General features: G+C 48.0%; 1 protein-coding gene across 3 annotated transcripts in view; it reads left to right on the top strand.

The window, feature by feature from the left end:
* The window catches only part of ARFGEF2 (ADP ribosylation factor guanine nucleotide exchange factor 2), an 87,980-nt gene extending 68,003 nt beyond the window's left edge, over positions 1 to 19,977 (top strand). For all 3 annotated transcript variants that reach the window (XM_040981350.1, XM_040981349.1, XM_040981351.1), the window contains 11 exons: positions 1,744 to 1,874; positions 1,993 to 2,122; positions 4,715 to 4,850; positions 6,482 to 6,620; positions 6,728 to 6,782; positions 9,016 to 9,130; positions 11,077 to 11,207; positions 13,177 to 13,345; positions 15,283 to 15,421; positions 16,231 to 16,348; positions 17,341 to 19,977. In XM_040981350.1, the coding sequence (XP_040837284.1) occupies positions 1,744 to 1,874; positions 1,993 to 2,122; positions 4,715 to 4,850; positions 6,482 to 6,620; positions 6,728 to 6,782; positions 9,016 to 9,130; positions 11,077 to 11,207; positions 13,177 to 13,345; positions 15,283 to 15,421; positions 16,231 to 16,348; positions 17,341 to 17,517 (1,440 nt within the window). In that variant the 3' untranslated portion in view covers positions 17,518 to 19,977. The remainder of the gene's footprint in view (positions 1 to 1,743; positions 1,875 to 1,992; positions 2,123 to 4,714; positions 4,851 to 6,481; positions 6,621 to 6,727; positions 6,783 to 9,015; positions 9,131 to 11,076; positions 11,208 to 13,176; positions 13,346 to 15,282; positions 15,422 to 16,230; positions 16,349 to 17,340) is intronic.
* Positions 19,978 to 21,747: the final 1,770 nt, after the last annotated feature.

The raw sequence follows: 21,747 nt of genomic DNA, 5'->3' as shown, positions 1-21,747 counted from the left end.
TTTCCCAGGCCATTAGCAGGGAGCTGGTCAGAGGTTAAGCAGCCGGTCCTCTAACCAGTGCCTGCGTGCGATGCCAACATGTCCTCTAACCAGTGCCCATGGCAGGCTGCAGATTTACCCTCTATGCCACAGTGACCCCTATATGCACTTGTTTTTTTAATCTTAAAGGCAGGTCCCGGCAGCCCTGCTTCCCATCCAGCTCCCTGCTTGTGGCCTGGGAAAACAGTCGAGGAGAGCCCAAAGCCTTGGGACCCTGCACCCATGTGGGAGACCTGGAAGAAGTTCCTGGCTCCAGGCTTTGGATCAGTGCAGTACTGGCCGGTGCAGTCACTTGAGTGAATCATTGGACAGAAGATCTTCCTCTCTGTCTCCCCTTCTCTATATATAACTGACTTTCCAATTAAAAAAAAAAAACCTGAAGAACAATAAAAAAAAAAAAAAAGAAATTACCTTTTGCTTTTCCTGAAAATATGTTCCTGAAAGTTTTTCTGGTGTCTCTCACCTTTGTGAAGAGGCTCAAAGCCTAAATGATAGAGTCACACAGCTCTGAAGCTGGGCGATATGAGACATGTAAATTGTGATACCTGGAGCTAGCACAGTGGCTCAACAGGCTAATCCTCCACTTGCAGTGACAGTGTCCCATATGGGCACTGGTTTATGTCCTAGCTGCTCTACTTCCCTCCTGGCTCCCTGATCGTGGCCTGGGAACACAGCAAAGGATGTTCCAAAGCCTTGAACAAATCCTGCACCCACGTGGGAGACCCAGGAGCTCCTGGCTCCCAGCTTCAAACTGACGTGGCTGTGGCTGTTGTAGTCACTTGCTGGTGTGAACCAGCAAATGGAGGCTTTCCTTCTCTGTCCCTCCCTCTGTAACTCGGTCAGGTAAAAATGAACTGAATCTTTTTAAAAAAGTTTTGTGAGAGGCACACAGCCCCTTCCTGCAGTGCTCGTTGGAGCCCTGAGTGCCACAGTCCTGTCAGTCGGTGCTGCTGCCAGTCAGTCCTGATGGCACTGGGAGCTGTCAGGCACCGCCGTAGCTCCCCTGTTTCTGCTCTCCACTTATTCCCCGTCAGACCTGTGAAGTGGGCGCTTACATCGACCGTACAGGGCAGCTAACCGGAGTAGAGAAGCTGCCACATGCTGCATTGGGGTAAGCTGGGTACCGCCAGAGGCGAGCTTACGCTGCAGAGAGGGCCGAGCCTGGAGGCAGGGCAGAGTAGAGCACCATGGCCCCATCTAAGACCTCCTCCCCGGGCTGTGCGGCTTTGCACTGCTTATGTGGCTCTTGACACCCCAGTTTATTCATCAACAAAATGGGATCATATCTACCTGCTACTCAAACCTGTTGCCTTTAACAGTTCCTGGTCCATCACAAACTCTCAGTGAATAGTGACTGCTGGTGTTGTATGTGTCCTCGTGACATTTCAGAAATACCTGATGTTGACTCCTCCTGGATAGCTAACCTGTAGTGCTCTTGTTAATGTAAGAACTCCTGACCCCAGCGCTCTGTGATCTCCCTAACTTGTTCTTAAGCTTAACAGCATCCACAGCTTCATTCAGGGGACCATTCATGTCCGGGGACCGCCCTTGTCCAGTGACTGCCCCTGTCCCATTCTCTATTGTACCCTTAGTAGTGATGATCTTCAAGAGAGGAAAATGTGTGGAGCCCTCCCTGTAGGATTGCCTTTCGATTCCTCCTTCCCGCTTTCTCAATCCACATCTGAGATGGGACTTTCATTCCAGGTGCTGCAAGAATACACGAGTGATGACATGAACGTGGCTCCTGGCGACCGAGTGTGGGTCCGAGGCTGGTTCCCCATCTTATTTGAGCTCTCCTGCATCATCAACAGGTGCAAGCTGGATGTGCGGACGAGGTAACACATCGTGGGCTGCTGGCCCTTTCCCTGCAAGCACACTCGTCACCTACTCACCCTCTCTGGCCCTCTTCGTTGTCTCCCTTCCGCCTCCAAATCTTTCTTTGTTTCCTACAAGGGGACTCACGGTCATGTTTGAGATCATGAAAAGCTACGGCCACACATTTGAGAAGCATTGGTGGCAGGACCTGTTCCGAATTGTGTTTCGGATTTTCGACAACATGAAGCTGCCTGAGCAACAGTCGGAGGTAAGCCATGCCAGTGGTGCTATCTGGATGCCGGGGAGAGGAGAGCCCCAGGCCTGTGGCTGCCTCTGGTGGAGAGAGGGCGTGTCATCTTCTACCCAGAGGTTGAATACTAAGTAGGTAAGGTACATTTTATTCATAGGGACAGGCATTCGGCCTAGTGGGTAATGGTCACACCACGTAGTAGAGTGTCTGGGGTGTCTGGGTCTCATGCTTGCCTTTGGCTCCTGCTGGTAGCTTTCTGCTAACACAGACACTTGACATATCTCAAGGAGGACAGGATTGAGTTCCTGGCTCCTGGCCTTGGCTTAAGCCTAACTGTTGATGGCATTGAGAAGTGAACCAGTGGATGGGAGCTCTCTGTGTTTAGTCGGCCTCTCTAATTAATTAACTGGAATAGAAACTTCCTTCCTTTCACTCTTGCCCCAGTGCCGGCTGGTTGTTAGACTCTGTCTGGGAGTCAGCAAGGCCTGCTTGCTTGGGTCTCAGGCCTCGGGTCTCACACCTACCATCTCCCAGGGCTCCTGGGAGGTCACCTTGGTTGTTCCAGTCATGATGGTTTCTTTTTTAGATTTATTTTGTTTGCGCTACAAAGAGAAAAGGAGAGACAGAAAGAGATCCTCCGTCTGCTGGATCACTGTCAGCTCTGCTCCAGCTGCTGCGACCATTTGGGAGTGAACCAGCAGATGAAAGACCTTTCTGTTTTTCCTTCTCTCTAAATCCGCCTTTCAAATAAAAATAAAATACGTATTTAAAAGAATATAGCAAATCCTTAGAAATATTAGGAGTTATTTCACCTACTTTGTTATTTTTACTACTTTTGATTCTGAAAATGTTACCTTTTTTTGAGAGAGAAAGATCTGCCATCTGCTGTTTCATTCCTCAAATGCCCACCGCAGGTACTGGCGTTGTGGTATAACAGGTGACGCTGCTGCCTTCAGGGCCAGCATCCCATTTGGCTGCTGGTATGAGTCTGGCTGCTCATCTTCCAATCCAGCTCCCTGCATATATGCCTGGAAAGCAGTGGAAGATATCCCAAGTCCTTGGACCCCTGCAGCCACATGGGAGACCCAAACAAAGCTCCTGACTTCAGCCTGACCCACTCCCAACCATTTCAACCATTTGGAGGATGAACTAGCAGATGGAAGATCTCCCCGCCTCCTCTGTAAATCTGCCTTTTTGAATAAATAAAATATTTAAAAGGAAGAAAAGAAATTCCATAACAGCCACAACTGGATCGGCCAAAGTTGGGAGCTGGGAACTCAGCAGTCCTTGGGCTGTCCCCTGCTGCCATCCATTATTTCCTTAGCAGGACACTGGAATCAGCAGCAGAGCTGGGATGTGACCCCTGGCCCACCAGGATGGATGCAGGAATCCCAAGTGGCAGCTCAGTGCTACCCAGAATACCTATCCTGGATAGGTGTTAAATTAAGTCATTTTATATACACTTACTTATAATTAAATTTGATGCAGACATTGGTTGGCATTGTGTTTTATCCATTTTCAGTATATGAATGCTATTGTGATAAACATCATTATTCGTAAACTTTTGAATTATTTTTTTTTTTTGAGAGAGGAAGAGAGTGCACACACACACCCATCTGTTGGTTTACTCGTAAATACCCACGAGAGCTGGAGCTGGACTGGGAGGAAGCAAGGGGGTCTCCATGTCTCCTACATGACTGGCGGGGTCCGACTGCCTGAGCCATTACTGGAGATGGGAGCAGAGTAGGCATTCTAATGCAGGAAGCTAATACACTCTAACCTGTGTCCTAACTGGTATTTTACTTGCTGGACTAAATGTGTTCATGAACTTGTACACAAAAATCTTTGAGAGTTTTTTCTTAACAGTTTTATTTATTTTTATTGGAGAATCAGATATATCAAGAAAAGGAGATATAGAGAGAAAGTTCTTGCTTCTGCTGGTTCTCTCCCCAAGCAGCCACAATGGCTGGAACTGAGTTGGTCTGAAGCCAGGAGCCAAGAGTGTCTTCCCAGTCTCCCATGTGGGTACAGGGTCCCAAGCCTTTGGGCCATCCTTGACTGCTTTTCCAGGCCACAGGCAGAGAGCTGGATGGGCAATAGAACAGCTGGGATTAAAACCGGCGTGTATATGGGATCCTGGTGCATGCAAGGTGAGGATTTTAACCAGTAGGCTACAGCACCAGACCCAGTGAGAGGAGGAGAGACAGAGAAGAAGGAGAGATCTTTCATTTACTGGTTCATTCCCCAAATGGCTACAATGGGTGGAGCTGGGCCGGTCTAAATCCAGGAACTTTTCTAGGGTCTCCCATGTGGGTGCACGGGCCCAGGGATGTGAACCATCTTCTACTGCTTTCCCAGACCATAAGCAGGGAGTTGGATTGGAAGTGTGGTAGCTAGGGCATGAACTACTGCCCATATACCATGTGGGATGTTGGTGTTTGTAGGTGGAGGATTAGCCTGTAGAGCCTCCGGGCCAGCCCCTGATTATTGAGAATTGATTCTGGGAAGTGGTATTGCCAAGTGATTGTGAACATCTTTAACACTGGTGAGACATGTCACCATATTGCTTGCTGGAACTATACAAATGTTATCTTCTTACTGCTTTTCCAGAAATCTGAGTGGATGACAACAACCTGCAATCATGCACTTTATGCTATCTGTGACGTGTTTACACAGTTCTATGAAGCATTGAATGAAGTCCTTCTTTCTGATGTGTTTGCACAATTGCAGTGGTGTGTGAAGCAAGGTATTCTTTCAATCCCAAGGGGTCCTTGTTCCTCCCCTGTCTTAGCGGAAGATTAACTTCTTCAATATAGAACACCATTTAGACAATGCCATTTAGTATGTATATGATGTTACTTTACTCTTATTTGAAAGGCAATTACAGAGAGAAGGAGAGAGAGGTCTTCCATCCAGTGGTTCACCTGCCCAAATTACCACAAGGACTAAAACTAAGCCAACCAGAAGTCAGGAGCCAGGAGCTTCCTCTGGATCTCTCACATGGGTCAGGAGACTGCTCCCCCATTCTCCACTGGTTCCCCAGGCCACAAGCAGGGAGCTGGATCAGAAGTGGAGGAGCCAGGACACAAAGCAACACACCTATGCAATGCCTCTGGCCTCCCAAAAATATGTATTTTAAAATCTGTTTAGAACAGAAGAACAATTCCTTCAAGCCAGTTTAAGCATTTACTTTTTTTCAGTTTTATTTACTTATTTATTTGAAAATATTATGTGAAGAGACACAGAGAACTCTTATCCAAGAGTTCACTCCCTAGATGGCCACAATGTCCAGTGCTGGACCAGACCAAAGCCAGGAGCCAAAAACATCTACATCTCCCACACGAGCACTGGAGTCCAAGCAGCTGGACCATCTTCTATTTAGCAGCAAGCTGGATGAGAAGTGGAGTAGCTGGGACTTGAACCAGTGCCCATATGGACTGCCTGTAGGCAGTGACTTTACTCACACCACCACAACACTGACTGCTGTAGAACATTTAAGATGGAATGTAGGGTCTTGTGCTGTGGCTCAAAGGCTAATACTCCACCTCTAAGCACTGGCATCCCATATGGATGCTGGTTCATGTCCTAGCTGCTGCACTTCCATCCAGCTCCCTGCTTGTGGCCTGGGAAAGCAGTAGAGGATGACCTGTAAGGTTCTTAGCGTGCTGCACCCAGGTGGGAGACCTGTAAGATGTTCCAGGTTCCTGGCTCTGGCTGTTGCGGCCACTTGGGGAGTGAACCAGCAGAGGGACAGTCTATCTCCTCTGTAAATCTACCTTTCCAATAAAAATACACCACGGAGGGGATGGAATGTAGGATTTATTTTGTATTTTAAAAGATGTACCTTTGTGTGTGACGCTGTTTTATATTTTCTATAGTAAAATTTTTTAAATTGATCTTGCAGTCAAAATCAACTTCTTGAGAGGAATTTTTTGTTTGAATAGTAACATTTATTTTAGTGTGTTCAAGAAAATACTGTGCGTGTTGGGCCTGGATTGTCTTGGAGCAAGGTTTGTCAAAAAGTGTCACTGCTAAAAAGTAAGTGACAAAACAGTTGCTTGGTTTAGATGCCAAAAAGGAAACAGTCTTGGACTGACTTTCAGCAAGCTGTTTAATATTGTCCATCTCGGTTAGCTATTGCTCACATATGAGCCACTTAATTAAAAGTAGCAAAACACGGACCTCTTTCCATCCCTGGGAATAGACGTGTGACGAGCAGTCCCACCTCCTTCTGGCCCACTTTAGTGATAAAGCTTTTATTGTTTTTGTGTTATTGTCTCCTTGGTTAAAAATTTAGCAGCCTGGGCTGGGAGACGGTCGTGGGGACGGTCCAGCAGCAGGGCAGGGGTTCCTAACGGCAGCTGCTTGGCTTTGCAGACAATGAGCAGCTGGCTCGCTCTGGTACAAACTGCCTAGAGAACCTGGTGATCTCCAATGGGGAGAAGTTCAGTGTCGCTGTGTGGGATGAAACGTGCAGCTGCATGCGGGACATATTCCAGACAACCATCCCACACGTGTAAGTGCCGGGGCACTGGGCGCAGCTCTCTCATGGCCAGCAGGTGCCCCAGGGCTCCTGGCTGTCTGACACGGTTCCTTCTTCTCATCCTTGCCCATTCCCTTCAGTTTGCTGACGTGGAGGCCTGCAGGAATGGAGGACGACTCGACAGAAAAGCCCTGGGTAGGACTGGGTTTTTGGTTGTCTCTTCTCTCTCCTCCTATCCTAGTAAACGGTTAAACATCCTATGCTATTGTTTTGATGGGAAGTGAGTTTTAAAATAAAAAAGCAATCTGTATTAATTATTACGTTCTTAAAAAGTACAGGCCAGCTGTGGCCTGGCGCAGTAGTCTAGCAGCTAAAGTCCTTACCTTGCATGCGCCGGGATCCCATATGGATGCCGGTTCTAATCCTGGTGGTCCCACTTCCCAACCAGCTCCCTGCTTGTGGCTTGGGAAAGTAGTAGAGGATGGCTCAAAGTCTTGGGAATCTGCAACCATGTGGGAGACCTGGAAGAGGCTCTGGGCTCCTGGCTTATAGCTTCACACTGGTGTAGTTCTGGCCATTGTGGCAGTTTGGGAGTAAACCAGTGGACGGAAGATCTTTCTCTCTGTATATCTGAGTTTCCAGTAAAAAAATAAAATAAAATAAATCTTAAATAAATAAAGTACAGGGAAGTATTAAGAGAATAAGTCACATCACTGGCAAAAAGCAATTTGCATTTCTAGCTTTTTCTTGGTATGAGCATGCTCCACTGGTTGACCCACACAGGTGTGAATCTAGGGTCACTTGGCACATAATATGTTAACAACACTGGGAGCCAGCCATTGAGATAGGATTTTCAGTGGCTGCACTGTATTCAACTTTTTAAAGTTGTTTTCTTTTAAAGATTTATTTATTTTTATTGATACAACTAGAGAAAGATCGTCCATCTGCTGGTTCACTCCCCAAGTGACTGCAAAAGCCAGAGCTGAGGCAATCTAAAGATAGGAGCCAAGAGCTTCTTCTGAGTCTCCCACGCGGGTGCAGGGTCCCAAATCTTTGGACCATTCTCTACTGCTTTCCCAGGCCACAAACATGGACTGGAAGAGAAATAGAGCAGCCGGGACATGAACTGGTGCCCATATGGGATCCCGGCACGTGCAAGGCAGGGACTTTAGCTACTAATCCACTGCTCTAGGCACCAAATTATTTTTTTAAAGATTTATTTATTTATGGAACCCAGAACAATGGCTTAGTGGCTAAATCTTCATTTTTCAGGATCCCATGTGGGCATCATTCATGTCCACGTGGGAGACCTGGATGAAGCTCCTGGCCATGGCTTCAGATCAGCTCCGGCCCGTGTGGCTGCTTGGAGAGTGAACCAGCAGATGGAAGAGCTATCTTTCTTCTCTCTGTAAATCTGCCTTTCCAATAAAAACAAATAAATATTTAACAAAAAAATTACTTATTTTTAAGATGTATTTATTTATTTGTAAGGCAGAACAGAGAAAGAGAGTATATTTTTTATTTGTTGGTTCATTCCCCAAATACCCACAAGGGACAGAGCTGGACCAGGCTGAAGCCAGAAGCCTAGAACTCCATATGAGTCTCCCATAGGATCCAAGGACCCAAGTGCTTGTGCCATCACCTGTTGCCTTCCCAGGCGTGTTAGCAGGAACCTGGATTGAACGGTAGTACCTGAGACTGGACTTGTGCTCTGACATGGGATGCCACGTGTGCTTACAGTGTCATTTCAGGAGCTAGTTTCCCTCCCGTGGCATCTCAGGTCAGTTCCAGGGTGGCATTGTTAGGGACAGTGCTTTGATGTCATTTCTTCTGTATTGCTCTCCTAAATAAATAGTACAGTTCTCTGCTCCAAAATAAGGGTGGCTCTTGTCTGTTACATGTGCCATATTCAGATGTTCACATTCAGACCCCAGCGACATTTTGGTTTATCTGGGCAGAGGGAGGTGAATTACTCAGTTTTATTCCCAAATACTCTGAGACCTTTAGATTTTAAAAGGCATTTGGGATATAGCAACTTTAAAAAATGAAATGCAGAGCTGGGTATTGGGGCTAGCAGTTGAGCTTCCACACCCATGTCAAGAGTGCCTGAGCTGGGCAGCCAGCTCCACTCCTGACTGCAGCTTCCTGTGAAGGAATTCCTAGCGCTTGGCTCTGTCCCTGGCAGGGCCACTGCAGGCGTCGGGGAGTGAGCCAGCAGTGTACACATTTACGAGGGGACTGGGAGGGACTTGTAGTTGGAATTTGTAGTTGGAATTCTCCATCACCGCAGGGCAGACTTTGGGAAAGGTTGCCTAAGCTGGGCAGTGAGCTGAAGTAGCACTTAGGTTCATGCTGAGCCAGCAGTGTTGAAGCTGGCACATCTGCTGCAAACGAGTGAGCCTTGTGTATGTCTCTGATTGGCCCTCAGGACGTCGACCTGGACCGCCAGTCTCTAAGCAGCATTGACAAAAACGCCTCCGAGAGAGGCCAGAGCCAGCTCTCCAACCCAACCGACGACAGCTGGAAGGGCAGGCCGTATGCAAGTAAGGCACTTGCGTTTGTTCTCCTTGGTTCTTTATGTGTTCATTTTCGGTAGATGGCACACAGCCATGTGGTTCAGATGTTCAGAACGCACCAACAGTAGGCCCCAGGCCTCTGACCCCTGCGGCTGTGGCGTGACTGTTTGTCACGTGCGTTTCCAGTGATTTAATCTCTGTGCCAGCAGATGCAAACAGAACTGCTTCCACACACGTTCAGTACAAGCACACACAGTGACTCTCCTTACAATTACTGCCTAGGCATGTACTGTGCATTATTCTGTTCTTGACTGCTTCTTAGGGGTTATTCAGCCTCGGCGCATGAAGCACTTTCACTTGTTTAATACTATTAACAAAGTATGTAGATGTGTTTATTAATGCTTAATAGGGCTCCTACTAATGGACATTTATATGACTTCTAACCCTAGCACATGTCATTTGTGAATATATATAAAATTCTTAGAACATGGGGTCCACAGATTGTCACATTTGCCAGTTGAACATTTTTGCAGATTTAATGTGCATTGAGTTTATGCCTATTTACTTACTCTTTGGCAGCACCCAGAGGGAATTTGATGCCTTTGGGGTCATTGCAATTTGCACTTTCCTAATTGTACATGGAGCTGAGCAGTTTTTGTGTGTTTAGAGCCATTTCTGAGTTCTCTGTGGTCTCCCTATTGGTGATCTTTGCTCATGCTTTGGTGTCTCTGGGTCCTTTTCCTTCTGGTGGGTGGAGACTCCTGAAGGGTTAGAAATCCTTACACTAGATGCAGGGTTCAGATTACTTTTGCCGATTTTTCAGTGTTGCTATGGTATCTTGCACTGCTGATCAGTCATTTTTAGACATAGGTGTAACAGCTGTAACATGCAGACACTGCACTGTGTTTCTGGTATGTGTGATTACCAAGAATTGTTGACGATGCCATTAGGGTGCCAGAATCCCACAGGGGGACTGTTTCTGTCTCAGCTGTTCCAGCTTCCTGCTTGTGGCATGAAAAAGCAGCAGAGGATGGCCCAAGACCTTGGAACCATACACCCATGTGAGTGACCTGGAAGCTCCTGACTCCTGGCTTTGAATGGCTCAACTCCAGCCTTTAACAGCCACTAGGCAGATTTACAGAGAGAAGGTGAGACAGAAAGCTCTTCCATCTGCTGGTTCACTCCCCAAGTGGCCCCACCAGCTGGAGCTGAGCTGAGCCAAAGCCAGGAGCCTGTTTCTGGTCTCCCACACAGGTGCAGGGTCCCAAGGCCTTAGGCCATCCTTGACTGCTTTTCCAGGCCACAAGCAGGGAGCTGGAAGGGAAGTGGAACAGCCTGGATACAAGGCAAGGACTTTAGCCACTGGCAGCTACTACGCCAGAACCCAAAATAAATAAATCTTCAAAAAAGTATATTGATTTGTCAAAAGTTGCTGCAGTCTAAAGGGTAAATAAGTGCTCTCATGAACTGCTAAGCAGAACCTGTGGAAGGCAGTTACTGTGGCCCCTAGAAAGGTGAACAAGTGATCAGGAAACCAAGAACGAAGGAGCCGCAGCCCACACTGGGGTTCTGGCTTCTTTGGGGTCTGTCTGCTCCCGAGGACCTGCAGACAACTATGGTTAGGGAGTGCAGAGCCGATCTGTAGGGGCAGAATAGAACCTACAGAGTACCCTCTGGAGAACAGGGGACCTTGCAGGCCGAGTCCCTCGCCTTTTTCCAGGTCTTTGCACAGGTAGTGTATCTGCAGAGTAAGCTTTGCTGATGTGTGAATATTTAAGCTCACCTCCCACCCTGCCTGGATGTCTACCAGGTGCTCATCATTTGACTTGCTGTACCTTGCACTTAACTATGTGTCCACACCATGAGACCAGTAGATTCCTGGCTATGCCATGGCATCAAGCAGTAGTCTGTCAACGTTACTCAACATTGTTGGCTGAGTTGTTACTAGGATTCCTCTCTGTCATCCAATACAGATCAGAAGCTGTTTGCCAGCCTGCTCATCAAGTGTGTGGTCCAGCTGGAGCTGATCCAGACCATCGACAACATCGTGTTCTACCCTGCAACAAGTAAAAAGGAGGATGCTGAGCACATGGTTGCTGCCCAGGTAACAGTGGCAGGCCTCACCTTAACCGCCCTCATCCACAGGCAGGAGGCTCCAAGTCAGTGGCCTGCTGGAGCCAGCGAGCACTGGCTTTCCCAAACCTGGTGTGTCCATGTCTTTACAATGCTGAATTCAGGAATCAGTGGCCTAAAATTGGCCATACAGGGGGTTGCCCCTCAGAAATAAGCAGGCTCTCAGACACTACCATCTAAACTGTGCTCCTGATCCCTGTAATTGGTGTATATTCTAACTGCAAATGACTGAGAAGGAAAAGATATCTCTAAAGATCTTAGCTTTTCATTCAGAAAGTTGACTTTGTTTTGTACCTGGGACTGAGTGTCTAGAACTTGGATATTGCCTCCCAGCCAGGGTTGCACACCGAGCTCCTCAGAGGCCAGCAGCAGGCCCAGCGGAGTGTGTGAGGCACGCAGGGTGGCACCAGGGCCAGTCAGGGCTCTCAGCCCTTCCACCTGCCAGCCTCAGAGCTGGGTGGGATTTCCAGTTTCTCAAGAAGAACCAGAACCATCCCTTTTTCCACATAAAAATCACCTGTTTTTTAATACTGGCTGTTCATGTATGTCTTTTGATTACTGCTGATCATTGATGGGCTAAAGCCAGCTCAAATACCGACACTTTCTTAGGTGTATAATGCAGTAATTTTAGCATATTGCAGAGTTGTCTAACTTGGGAGTATCTTTATCACTGCACAGAAAATACAGGAAACCATGAGCTGTGACTTCCTCCTGGCCTCTTAGGACCACTCATCTACTTCTTGTCCTGTGGATTTGCCTGTTCTGGATATTTCACATAAATGAGATCACACAATGTGTGAACTTTTGTATCTGCTCCCCAAACTCACTCAAGTCACCGCTTCTTTCCTCTGCTACGTGGCTAAATAACCTTCCATTATACAGATGTAAATGTTGAACAAACCCAGTCCAAAACTCTGAGACGCTGTGAAATCTGACATTATGAGCACTGATAGTACAAGTGGAAAAGTCCTCCCCTGACCTCATGTCATACCAAGTCCAGGGACATGCAGAACATTGTACAAATGCACCTTTAGGCTGGAAGGCATAAATATGAAACACAAATGAATCCTCGTGAAGATTTGGGCCTTGCCCCCAGCGTGTCTCCATGTTTATATACAATGTTCCAAACCCCAAAGAACACTGTGGTGCCAAGCCTTTTGGATCAGGCGTGCTCAGCGTGTACTGTCCCCAGCAGCCGTGTATGAAGCCGCCCTCACCCAGTGGTTATCACTGCTCTTTCAGAATCACAGCCATTGTCTTGGGTGTGACATGGCATCTCATTGTCGCTTTGATTTACATTTCTGAGGTACCAGTGAAATCAAATATCTTTGATATGCATCGGTCATTTGTTTGTCTTTGGAAATGCCCCCTCGAATCCCTTGCCTGTTTTTACATTTTTTTTTTATTGCTGAATTGTTGGCATTTTTATTTATTCTAGGTATATAATTCCTTATTAGATATGTGACTTGCACCTGTTCTCGCTCATTCTGTGTGTTGTCCTTTCAGTTTCTTGGTGGTATCCTGTGAAGGACAAATGTTCTAGTTTCTTGTTTTTAAGGTTTATTTTATTTATTTGGAAGGCAGAGATACAGACAGAAGGAGATCTTTTCCTTCTAGTGGTTCCCTGCCCAAGTAGCCACAACAGCTGGGGCTGAGCCAGGCCTAAGCCGAGAGCCAGTCAGGTATTACCTGACTGAGGCAAGGATGCACTGGGGCTTTGTCAGCCGATCTGCCCTTTAGTGAAGCTACTGGAGACACATGCACAGCTGTCTAGTGTCCTCAGACCATGGCAGGGGCTGAATGGATAGAGTTCAGGGCATCCAGGACGCTGTGTTCTATAGAGGTGACCGTCAGAGCAGCAGACCTGCCTTTGCCTGCCAGCAGAGTGCCCAAAGCCACTCCATCTCCTTCACTCAGCTCTCCTGTCCTCTGTCCTCTAGCAAGACACACTGGACGCAGACATCCACATAGAGACAGAGGATCAAGGCATGTATAAGTACATGTCTTCCCAGCACCTCTTTAAGCTGTTGGACTGCCTGCAGGAGTCCCATTCCTTCTCGAAGGCCTTCAACTCCAATTACGAGCAGCGGACCGTCCTGTGGCGAGCAGGTATGGCCACACAGCAGGTAGACCAGGTTGGCTGCATGGTCACCAACCTAAAATGGGCATCTCCTGACGATCTCAGAGCAGCGAGAATAGCCTGCTGGTACTCTCCAGCCTGATACTGACTACATTTCGTCCTCGTCCCAAAGGTACTGTTTGACACTTGACAGTTTCTCAGAGCTAATCAGGACATTTTGCATTAAATAAACTGTAAAATAGGATATTACGAAAGTGTGATAGTCTTGGAGGAACAGAAGCATTCATTTCCTGAGATTTAAGATGTTTTCTGTCTTTTCTGCCTCCAAAAATCAATACATAAATCCCAGAAGTGAATTTATATTGTTCTCTGGGATGATATGGAAATTTTCATTGTTTTTGAATGTATCCAAAAGTTATACTTTATGTAGATGTTTTTTAAAAGATTTATTTTTATTGGAAAGGCAGATAACACAGAGAGGGGGAAATACAAAGGTCTTTTGTCCTCTGGTTCACTCGCCAAGTGGCCACAGCGGCCATAGCTGAGCTGATCTCAAGCCAGGAGCCAGGAACCTCCTCCGGGTTTCCCACACAGGTGCAGGGTTTCAAGAGTTTGAGCCATCCTCTACTGCTTTCCCAGGCACTATTGCAGGGAGCTGGATGGGAAGTGGAGCAGCCAGGACCCCATATGGGATCTTGGCAAATGCAATGTGAGGATTTAGCTACTAAGACTATTCTGTCAGGCCCTTTTATGTAGCTTTTTTTTTTAAAGGATTTATTTATGTTTATTGGAAAGGCAGATATACAGAGAGAAGGAGATACTGGCCCAGTGCAATAACCTAGCGCAAAATCTTCACCTTACACTCACTGGGATCCCATATGGGTGCCAGTTCTAATCCCAGCTGCTCCACTTCCCATCCAGCTCCCTGCTTGTAGCCTGGGAAAGCAGTCGAGCACAACCATTATGTAGCTTTTAAAGGTTGTTTGACAGGTGGAGTGAAGATGTCTTCCATCCGCTGATTTACTCCTCCTGATGACCAAAATAGCAGTGTGGAGCAGGCTGAAGCCAGCAGCCAGGAATGCCTTTAGGTCTCCCTACAAGTGGACAGGGGCCCGAGCACTTGGGTCATCTTCTGCCTTCCCAGGAGCACTAGCAGGGAGCTGGATCAGAAGTGGGGCAGGCAGAACTTGAACTAGTCCTCCAGTATGGTGGCTTAAGCTGTGCCACAACAGCTCCTTCCTACATAACTTTTGCATTGCCATCATTACTTTTTCTCCCCAAATGCCTACTTTTGCTCACAAGTGGCTTTGAAACACTGAGATGCTCTGTGTCTTTGTCTCTGGTAAGGTTGAGTTTGTGGGAGTGATTTCCACCTTGTGCGGCTGAATGGGATGCCTTTGTTCCTAAAGGTGTGTTCTTCGATGTGCTTTGCGACGCAGACGAGTTCTACTGGAGCAGATATTGTGGCACAGCAAATTGGGCCACCTTTAGGGATGCCCACACCCCAAATCAGAGTGTTGAGTTCAGCAGCTGGACATCTGAGCTGGCTTCCTTGTAATGTGCCTGGGAAGGCAGTAACTGAAACCTTAAGTGTTTGGGTGCTGGCCACCCATGTGGAAACCCAGATGGAGTTCCCAGCCTCTGGCTTTGTCCGGGCCCCATGCTAGCTGTGGGGTCGTTTGGGGAGTGAACCAGTAGATAGGGAAATCTCCCTTTTTCTGCCACTCTGCCTTTTTAAATTAAACCATCTCACTGGAAGAAAAGCACTAGAATTCTTGAGCACTGTTACTTTGAGCCGATGGAAGTGATGACGTCCCAGGCAGTGGGCCAATCCAAGTGGCAGGGTGAATACACGTGACACCGAGGAGGACCTCTGGAGTCATACCCTAAAGTAGCCAGCACACACATGGTCACTCAGCATTATACACCTAATACCGTACACTGCTAATCATTGTCTGATCTCCAGGTTTTAAGGGCAAGTCTAAACCCAATCTCCTAAAGCAAGAAACCAGCAGCCTGGCCTGTTGTTTGAGGATCCTGTTTCGAATGTATGTGGATGAAAACCGCAGGGATTCCTGGGAAGAAATACAGCAACGACTTCTAACGTAAGAAGACTTAAGGTCCACTATGGAGATGGTGGGAGAGCCGGGAGGGAGTCCCAGGCAGCTAATCAGAACCTTCACCCCAGAAGCTGCCAGTGTCCCATCGCCTCCCCCAGCCCCACCCCGCAGGACTCAGAAGCCGTGACACACAGTCCTGGTGGCATGGGCTTTCCTGCTGGGCTTAGATAGGGTCGGCGCAGCATGCCCCAGGACCCCAGAAGTGCTGCTTCTGTCTGACAGCTGTTCTACTCTCCCAGCATCTCCTCCAGAAGGTGTTTTAGAAATAGCGGGCTTCATACCAAATATACTGAGTGCAGGCATGCAGGAGAGAATGTGAACAGCTCAGCTCTGGAATGAGTAGATGACGGTCTAGCCTGCACAGGAAGAGGCAGTCATTGAAAAGTGAAGTTTAAAACATAATTTTCATAAAACTAAGTTTCACCCAGGCCAGGAAAAACAAAGCAATAGGTAAAACTGTACTTTCTGGCAAATTTCAAGAGTAGTTTTCATTTTTAAATAGAAGCCCTAGAAGGAAATAGGCCAGAACATTGTGGCTGATAGTTTTTTGTTGTGCTGCAGATGTTAGCTAAGCCCAGCCCTAGCCATGTGCCTGGCCTGAGCGTTGTCTGTCCGTTAGCATCCTGACTCAGCCTTCACAGCAGCCCCTTGAGTTTGGTGCAGTCATGTATCCCATTTTCTGGCTGAGGAAGCCAAGGCCTGGGAGTGGCGCACGGCAGGTGCAGCAGGCGGGAGGGGGTCACTCAGCTAGTGGCGCTCATCAGCTGTCTCCGGCCCTCTCGCATTTCTTGCAGGGTGTGCAGTGAAGCGCTTGCCTATTTCATCACAGTGAACTCTGAAAGCCATCGGGAGGCCTGGACAAGTCTCCTGCTGTTACTTCTAACCAAAACCCTCAAGATAAATGATGAAAAGGTAATAAGGCACCTGACAGGTGCTCTAAGACACACAGTTTGAACTGACTTCCTATCAAAGTTGGAGGCAACTCTTCCCTGGTGCTCCAGGGTGCTTGCCTAATGGGCCCATCCATGTTCATTAGAGAGAAGCGTCATTCGCTCACGCCGTGGGGGCCTGGGTGCAAGGGGCCTCTCTTGCAGAGGGCTGATGTTTGAATAAGTGTGCTGCTGGGAGCCGGGTGGTGATTTTCAGTGCATGTGGGGAGGGATGAGGTTGTGAAACACTGGCTGAGACCTCGGAACTAGCCTTACAAAACCAAAGGACTAGGGTGGGCCTTGGGCCCAGCAGGTAAGATGTCCACGCACCACCCGCGGGTGCCTACATCTAGCCCTCACCTGCAACTCCTGCTGAGGCGGACTGTGGCTTGCAGCCCCAAGTAGTGGATTCCTGCCACCTGCCTGGGGGACCGGTCTTCAGCCCCAGCTGCGGAATGAACCCAGTGAAGGAGAGCTCGCCCTCTCTCTCTCTTTCCCCTTAAAATTTTTTTGAAAGGAGAAGGAAGAGGTACTTTTGACAACCAGGCTATCCTAATGTACTTTTCTCAAAAAGAAGTTTAAACAACTTAAAAAAAATTTTTAAGGCATATTTACACATGCAAAGACAGATAAAAAGGAGTCTTCCATCCACTGGTTTACTCCCTACATGGCCACATTGGCCATAGCTGGGCCAGTCTGAAGCCGGGAGCTGCTTCTGAGTCTCCCACGTAAGTGCAGGAGCCCAAGGATCTGGCTTGTCTTCATCTGCTTTCCCAGGCACATGAGCAGGGAGCTGGGTTGGGCATATAGCAGCAGGACTCAAACAGGCGCCCATGTGGCATTCTGGCACCTACAGGTGGCTTCACAAGAAAAGGCACTGCTGCTTTCCACAAGCTTTAGGATAAGATGAATACATTTGGAAAACTGCTGTTTAAAAAAAAATTCATGTCTAATTTTGTCTGTTTCTTTCCCAAGTTCAAAGCACATGCTTCAAGGTACTACCCCTACTTGTGTGAAATTATGCAGTTTGACCTGATCCCTGAGCTCCGAGCAGTGCTGAGGAAGTTCTTCCTGCGGATAGGTGTAGTCTATAAGATATGGATTCCAGAAGAGCCACCGCAGGTGCCGGCGACACTGTCACCAGCGTGGTAGCTCTGGCCCCCGCGGCCCACTCCTGCAGCTCTGCAGCTCATCCCAGCGGGTCAGACGGGGACACCAGGTCAAAGGTCACCCAGGACCGAGGAGCCAGCGTGTCTGCTCGGCTCTCAGGATGGCCTGGAGAGGGATGAGCTCCGTGCTGGCCTCATCCATGTCCCCGACCAAGGCTTGTGGTGTGTCATTCACTGTCACCTCCCGGGCAGCTTCGCTCGTCTCTGCCATTTCACTTCACTTTTTGAACTGTCCAGTCTGTCCTCGTACGTCGTGCTGTCATCTTCCAGGAGTCCGTGATTGGCCGGCAACGTTGCGTCAGAGGAAGCCCGCACCTTGAAGATCCTGAACTTAGCTGTATAGGTTCACGATTTCTTAGAGAGTGTGTTAATAAAACTTTCTTGTAGTGGCGCCCTGCCCCCTGACACATGCTGGGCTGTTTTTGTTCGAGTGTCTCTCAGTCGTGAGGCAGCCACAGTTAGGTTAGCTGGGGGAAATGCAGGAATGGGAACCCTTGTGTTTTGTGCTTTGTTCATGTCAGAGTAAATTTTTTTTTAAGTATTTTACAAAAAAAAAGGAAAAACATTATTGGAGGCTGAATTTAGTCATTAAGTTAGTAGAATTAAAGAGCTATTAAGGTTAAACAGACAGAAGACACAGTGCCTCGTGGCTCTCTCCCTGTCCAGTAGCTCGGGGAAAATGTGCAGGACAATGAGCAGTGTGCTGAGGACGGTGAACTGTCCTGGGGTCAGTATTAACACGGGGAACACAGTGTCCCAGCCCAATCTGAAACCTACCTAGGAAGCAGTGATGAAAATGCAGCATTTAGCCAGAGTTCATGTTTCTTTGAGTAAAAAACCTTGCGTTTTTACCTCCCCCGAGTGCGTGTCCTAGCATGGCTGCTTTGCACAGTCCCTGTAAAGGGCCCCTGGGTGGGAGGACCCCCTCAGCCAGGAGTCATGGGTGGAGCCAGAGCCAGCCTGGGGCCGACATTGCTGGTCTGTGGCAACAGTGGAGAGGGCACTCACCCAGCATCTGCATTCATCGCCACCCAGGAGCTGAATGCCCAGGCAAGGTTGCCTTCCGGACTGCAGCTTGCGTACACACGGGGCTGTCATGCGTGGGACCCGGGGCCCACAAGCAGCATAGGTGGAAACTCGGTTTATTCTGAGTGTTGGAGAAAAACATGCTTCATAGTCTGCCCTCATCCACTGCTCACCTGGAGCACCAGGGAGCGTTTCAAAAGTGTTTGCAGAGTCCCTGAGCCCTCAGACTGCTGCCCCGCGCCCTTAGTCCCGGAAACTGGCTTGTTGGCTGTCAACTCTGGTGCCTTAGGAGTCAGTCATTTGGGAAGCTGTGAAATCAGCTGGTCTTTTTCCCTCTTCTGGAGGAGGATTTCTGGTGCTTTTGCTAAGAGGCCGCTTTCTTCTTAAGTTCTCGTTTTGTTCTGAACAGCCTCAAGAAGTATTTGATCTTATTAGCCAGCACTGCTCATCTGCTTTTTTTCTTTCCATTCCCCTCCCCTGCCAAAAAAAAGTGTTTTTAATTTCTCTACCAAAGAAAATGCAAGAGCAGGTTTCCATTCTTAATGTTCAAGAAAGGTGAGCTGCATGGTTTAGCTGGAAGGGAGAGCACGAGGAGACCTGTGCGTGGAGGGTGTGTTTGCTGAGCCTGTGGTCTCTGGCATCTGCAGTGACACTGGGACAGAAGCCGTGGGTCCAACGTGCAAACAGCCGCATCTCTGAGTGCTGGCTTCTCCCAAGGTTTAGGGGGAGAAGGGTGGCGTTTTCTAGCCAACACGTTCCCAACCTAACCCTGGCTCCTCTTGAAGCTTTAGCCGCCAGGAAGGGAGTAAAATGTTGACATTTTTCCATCACTTCCCAAAACATTTCGGCTTGGATTTCTTTTGGTCACTTAAAAGATGGAATTTTGTGAGGGAAGCATTTGAATCAAATCAGCATCAGACTTGGTAAAAACTGGACATAAAATTATCTGGGATCATTCTTGTTCGGTGGTCAGCTGGAGAGGGGAACTTGCCTCCAGTGATAAGCCAAGCAGCCTCGATTCGTGTTTGTGGGCACAAATCCATCAAACAGCCTCTGCCTGGGGGTGGGGGAAGCAGGGGAGCCAAGCGCCTGCCAAGCCTTGTTTCTTCCTCAGAAAGTGCCAGGTGTTCATTCTGTGCTCCGGGTCTCCAGAAAAGTCTTGATTCACACACAGTGCTGCTGCTTCGAGTGCGTCTCCTCGTTGTCTAAGGAAATCCCCGGTTCTGGCACCTTAACAGCAAGCACTGCACGGAAATCTCGTTTCTAATCTGCATCTTTACAGTCAAACACACCTTTTGCTTGCATTCTCCACGCATAACCAAAGAACGCATACGTTAGGAAAATGGTATGATAATAGCTGGAAACACATAGCACTTTGCTCTGGCAGGGGATTTTGTAAAAATGCAGAAAAAAGACCTTTACAGTGGTTAAAGGAACCGGTGCAGAGTTTGTTGTCATGGTGTAGCCAGACTCTGCTTTCAGCAGGAGCCGGGTCCTTCCTTCGCCTAGCATTATCTTAGGGTCTGTTGAGGGAGACATGTCACCTGAATTCCTGGAATTTTGCCATCCGCAGCTTTGCAGTTTGAGAAACTAAGAAACCGAAGCTGAATGTTTTAAAAAATGAATATATCTGGAAAGCCTTCCTCTTCAAGAAATAAAAAGACTCATCAAAGGTGTAGTTCTCAGTGTTCTAATTTTTAAAACATTTTATGTGTGTATTTGCACCAAATATTTCTTTATGTGCAAGATGTATGTTTTACTTCCTTAAAATGCCTAAAAGTCAATATTTACTTTGTTTTAATTATACACGATGATTAAGTGCATTTAATATAATTTAATGAAAAGCATTCTCTGCCCAACAGATGTAAACATTTTTGAAAGAATAAGCAGAATTATATATGAAATGCTATGTAAAGTTTTCTATGTAAAATAAAATTATGTATTATACTGTTAAAATATGCTTTGATCAGGTGGTAAATCAATAAAGTTTTAAAAATTACATGTTTTTTACTTTCTTTTAAAACTCTGTAGAAAAAAAAAAACCATATATATATTTATTTGAAAGGCAGAGCGAGCGAAAGAGACCCTCCCTGTGTTGGTTCACTGCCAAATACCCAAGCGCCTCGGCTGGGCCAGACGGAAGCCAGGACCCTCAAGCTTCCTCCAGGGTCTCCCATGTGAGTGCAGATGCCCAAGTGCTTGCCCAAGTGTCAGCTGCTTTCCCAGACCTGTTACCAGGGAGCTAGACCCAAGGTGGAGCAGCCGGTTTCCAAGGGACACCTCTACGGGATGCATGTGTTACAGGCAGCAGTTTTTACCTGCTATGCCACAATGTCAGCCCCAGGTTGGTGGTGGTTGGCATAGGAATTCTAAGTGAGAAGATAATCATAGGATTAGGCACAATATTGGAATTGGACCTTCACCGCCCCCCCCTTTGGGCTACTGGAAAACTTTGGATTGCCCTTGATTTGATTGAAGAGGAAACTGCCAGCTGCAGACCCACTTCCCCACACACCTGTTAAAACCTATGCTGGATGGAAACCAGCCCTAGGTACCTGCTTCCCTCAGAGTCCCAGGGGGTGCATGGCATGCGTAGGCCGCGGATGAAGCTCCCCAGTCCCTGGGTTCCGGCTAAAGTCACCCCCCAACTCCACCCCCAAGGCAGGGAAGAAGAAGATATTTTCACAACCTACCTTCTCACTGATTTTATTTATTTGAAAGAATTAAGGAGGGAACACAGAGCTGCAATAACGGGGTGCTGGGCCAGGAGCATGGAACTGCATCCGGGCTCTCTTGTGGGTGGCAGGCCATGCATCCGTTGCTGCACAAGGCTCCCTGAGCAGGGAACTGGGTCCTAAGGGGAGCACTGGGGACCAGCAGCGCTCAGGAAAGCACTCCCACTGGATCACTCTAGATACTATTCTCACTGTCTTTTGCAGGTTCTCCTGCCATCAGCACCATACCTTCATCCCCCATTTACGGTGCCTGGGGCTGGCTGGGGTCAGTGCCCTTGCCTGAGGCCTCTGAGCTAGACAGGAAGCTCCACAGTGACTCCAGAGCTGCCTCTTAAACACAGCCAGGCCCCACTGCCCACTCCTGCCTGCCTTCCACTGCAGCCAGAAAGGGCCAGTGGTCGGTGCAGACCCCAGGTGCTCTGGCCTGTGGGTAGATTGTATTTCACATGCTG

The sequence above is a fragment of the Ochotona curzoniae genome, unplaced genomic scaffold, assembly GCF_017591425.1.
Source record: "Ochotona curzoniae isolate NIBS_2020 unplaced genomic scaffold, NIBS_Ocur_1.0 contig_3520, whole genome shotgun sequence".
NCBI lineage: Eukaryota > Metazoa > Chordata > Mammalia > Lagomorpha > Ochotonidae > Ochotona > Ochotona curzoniae.
The sequence above is the reverse complement of the archived record's forward strand: the minus strand, read 5'-3'. Positions and strand labels throughout refer to the sequence as shown.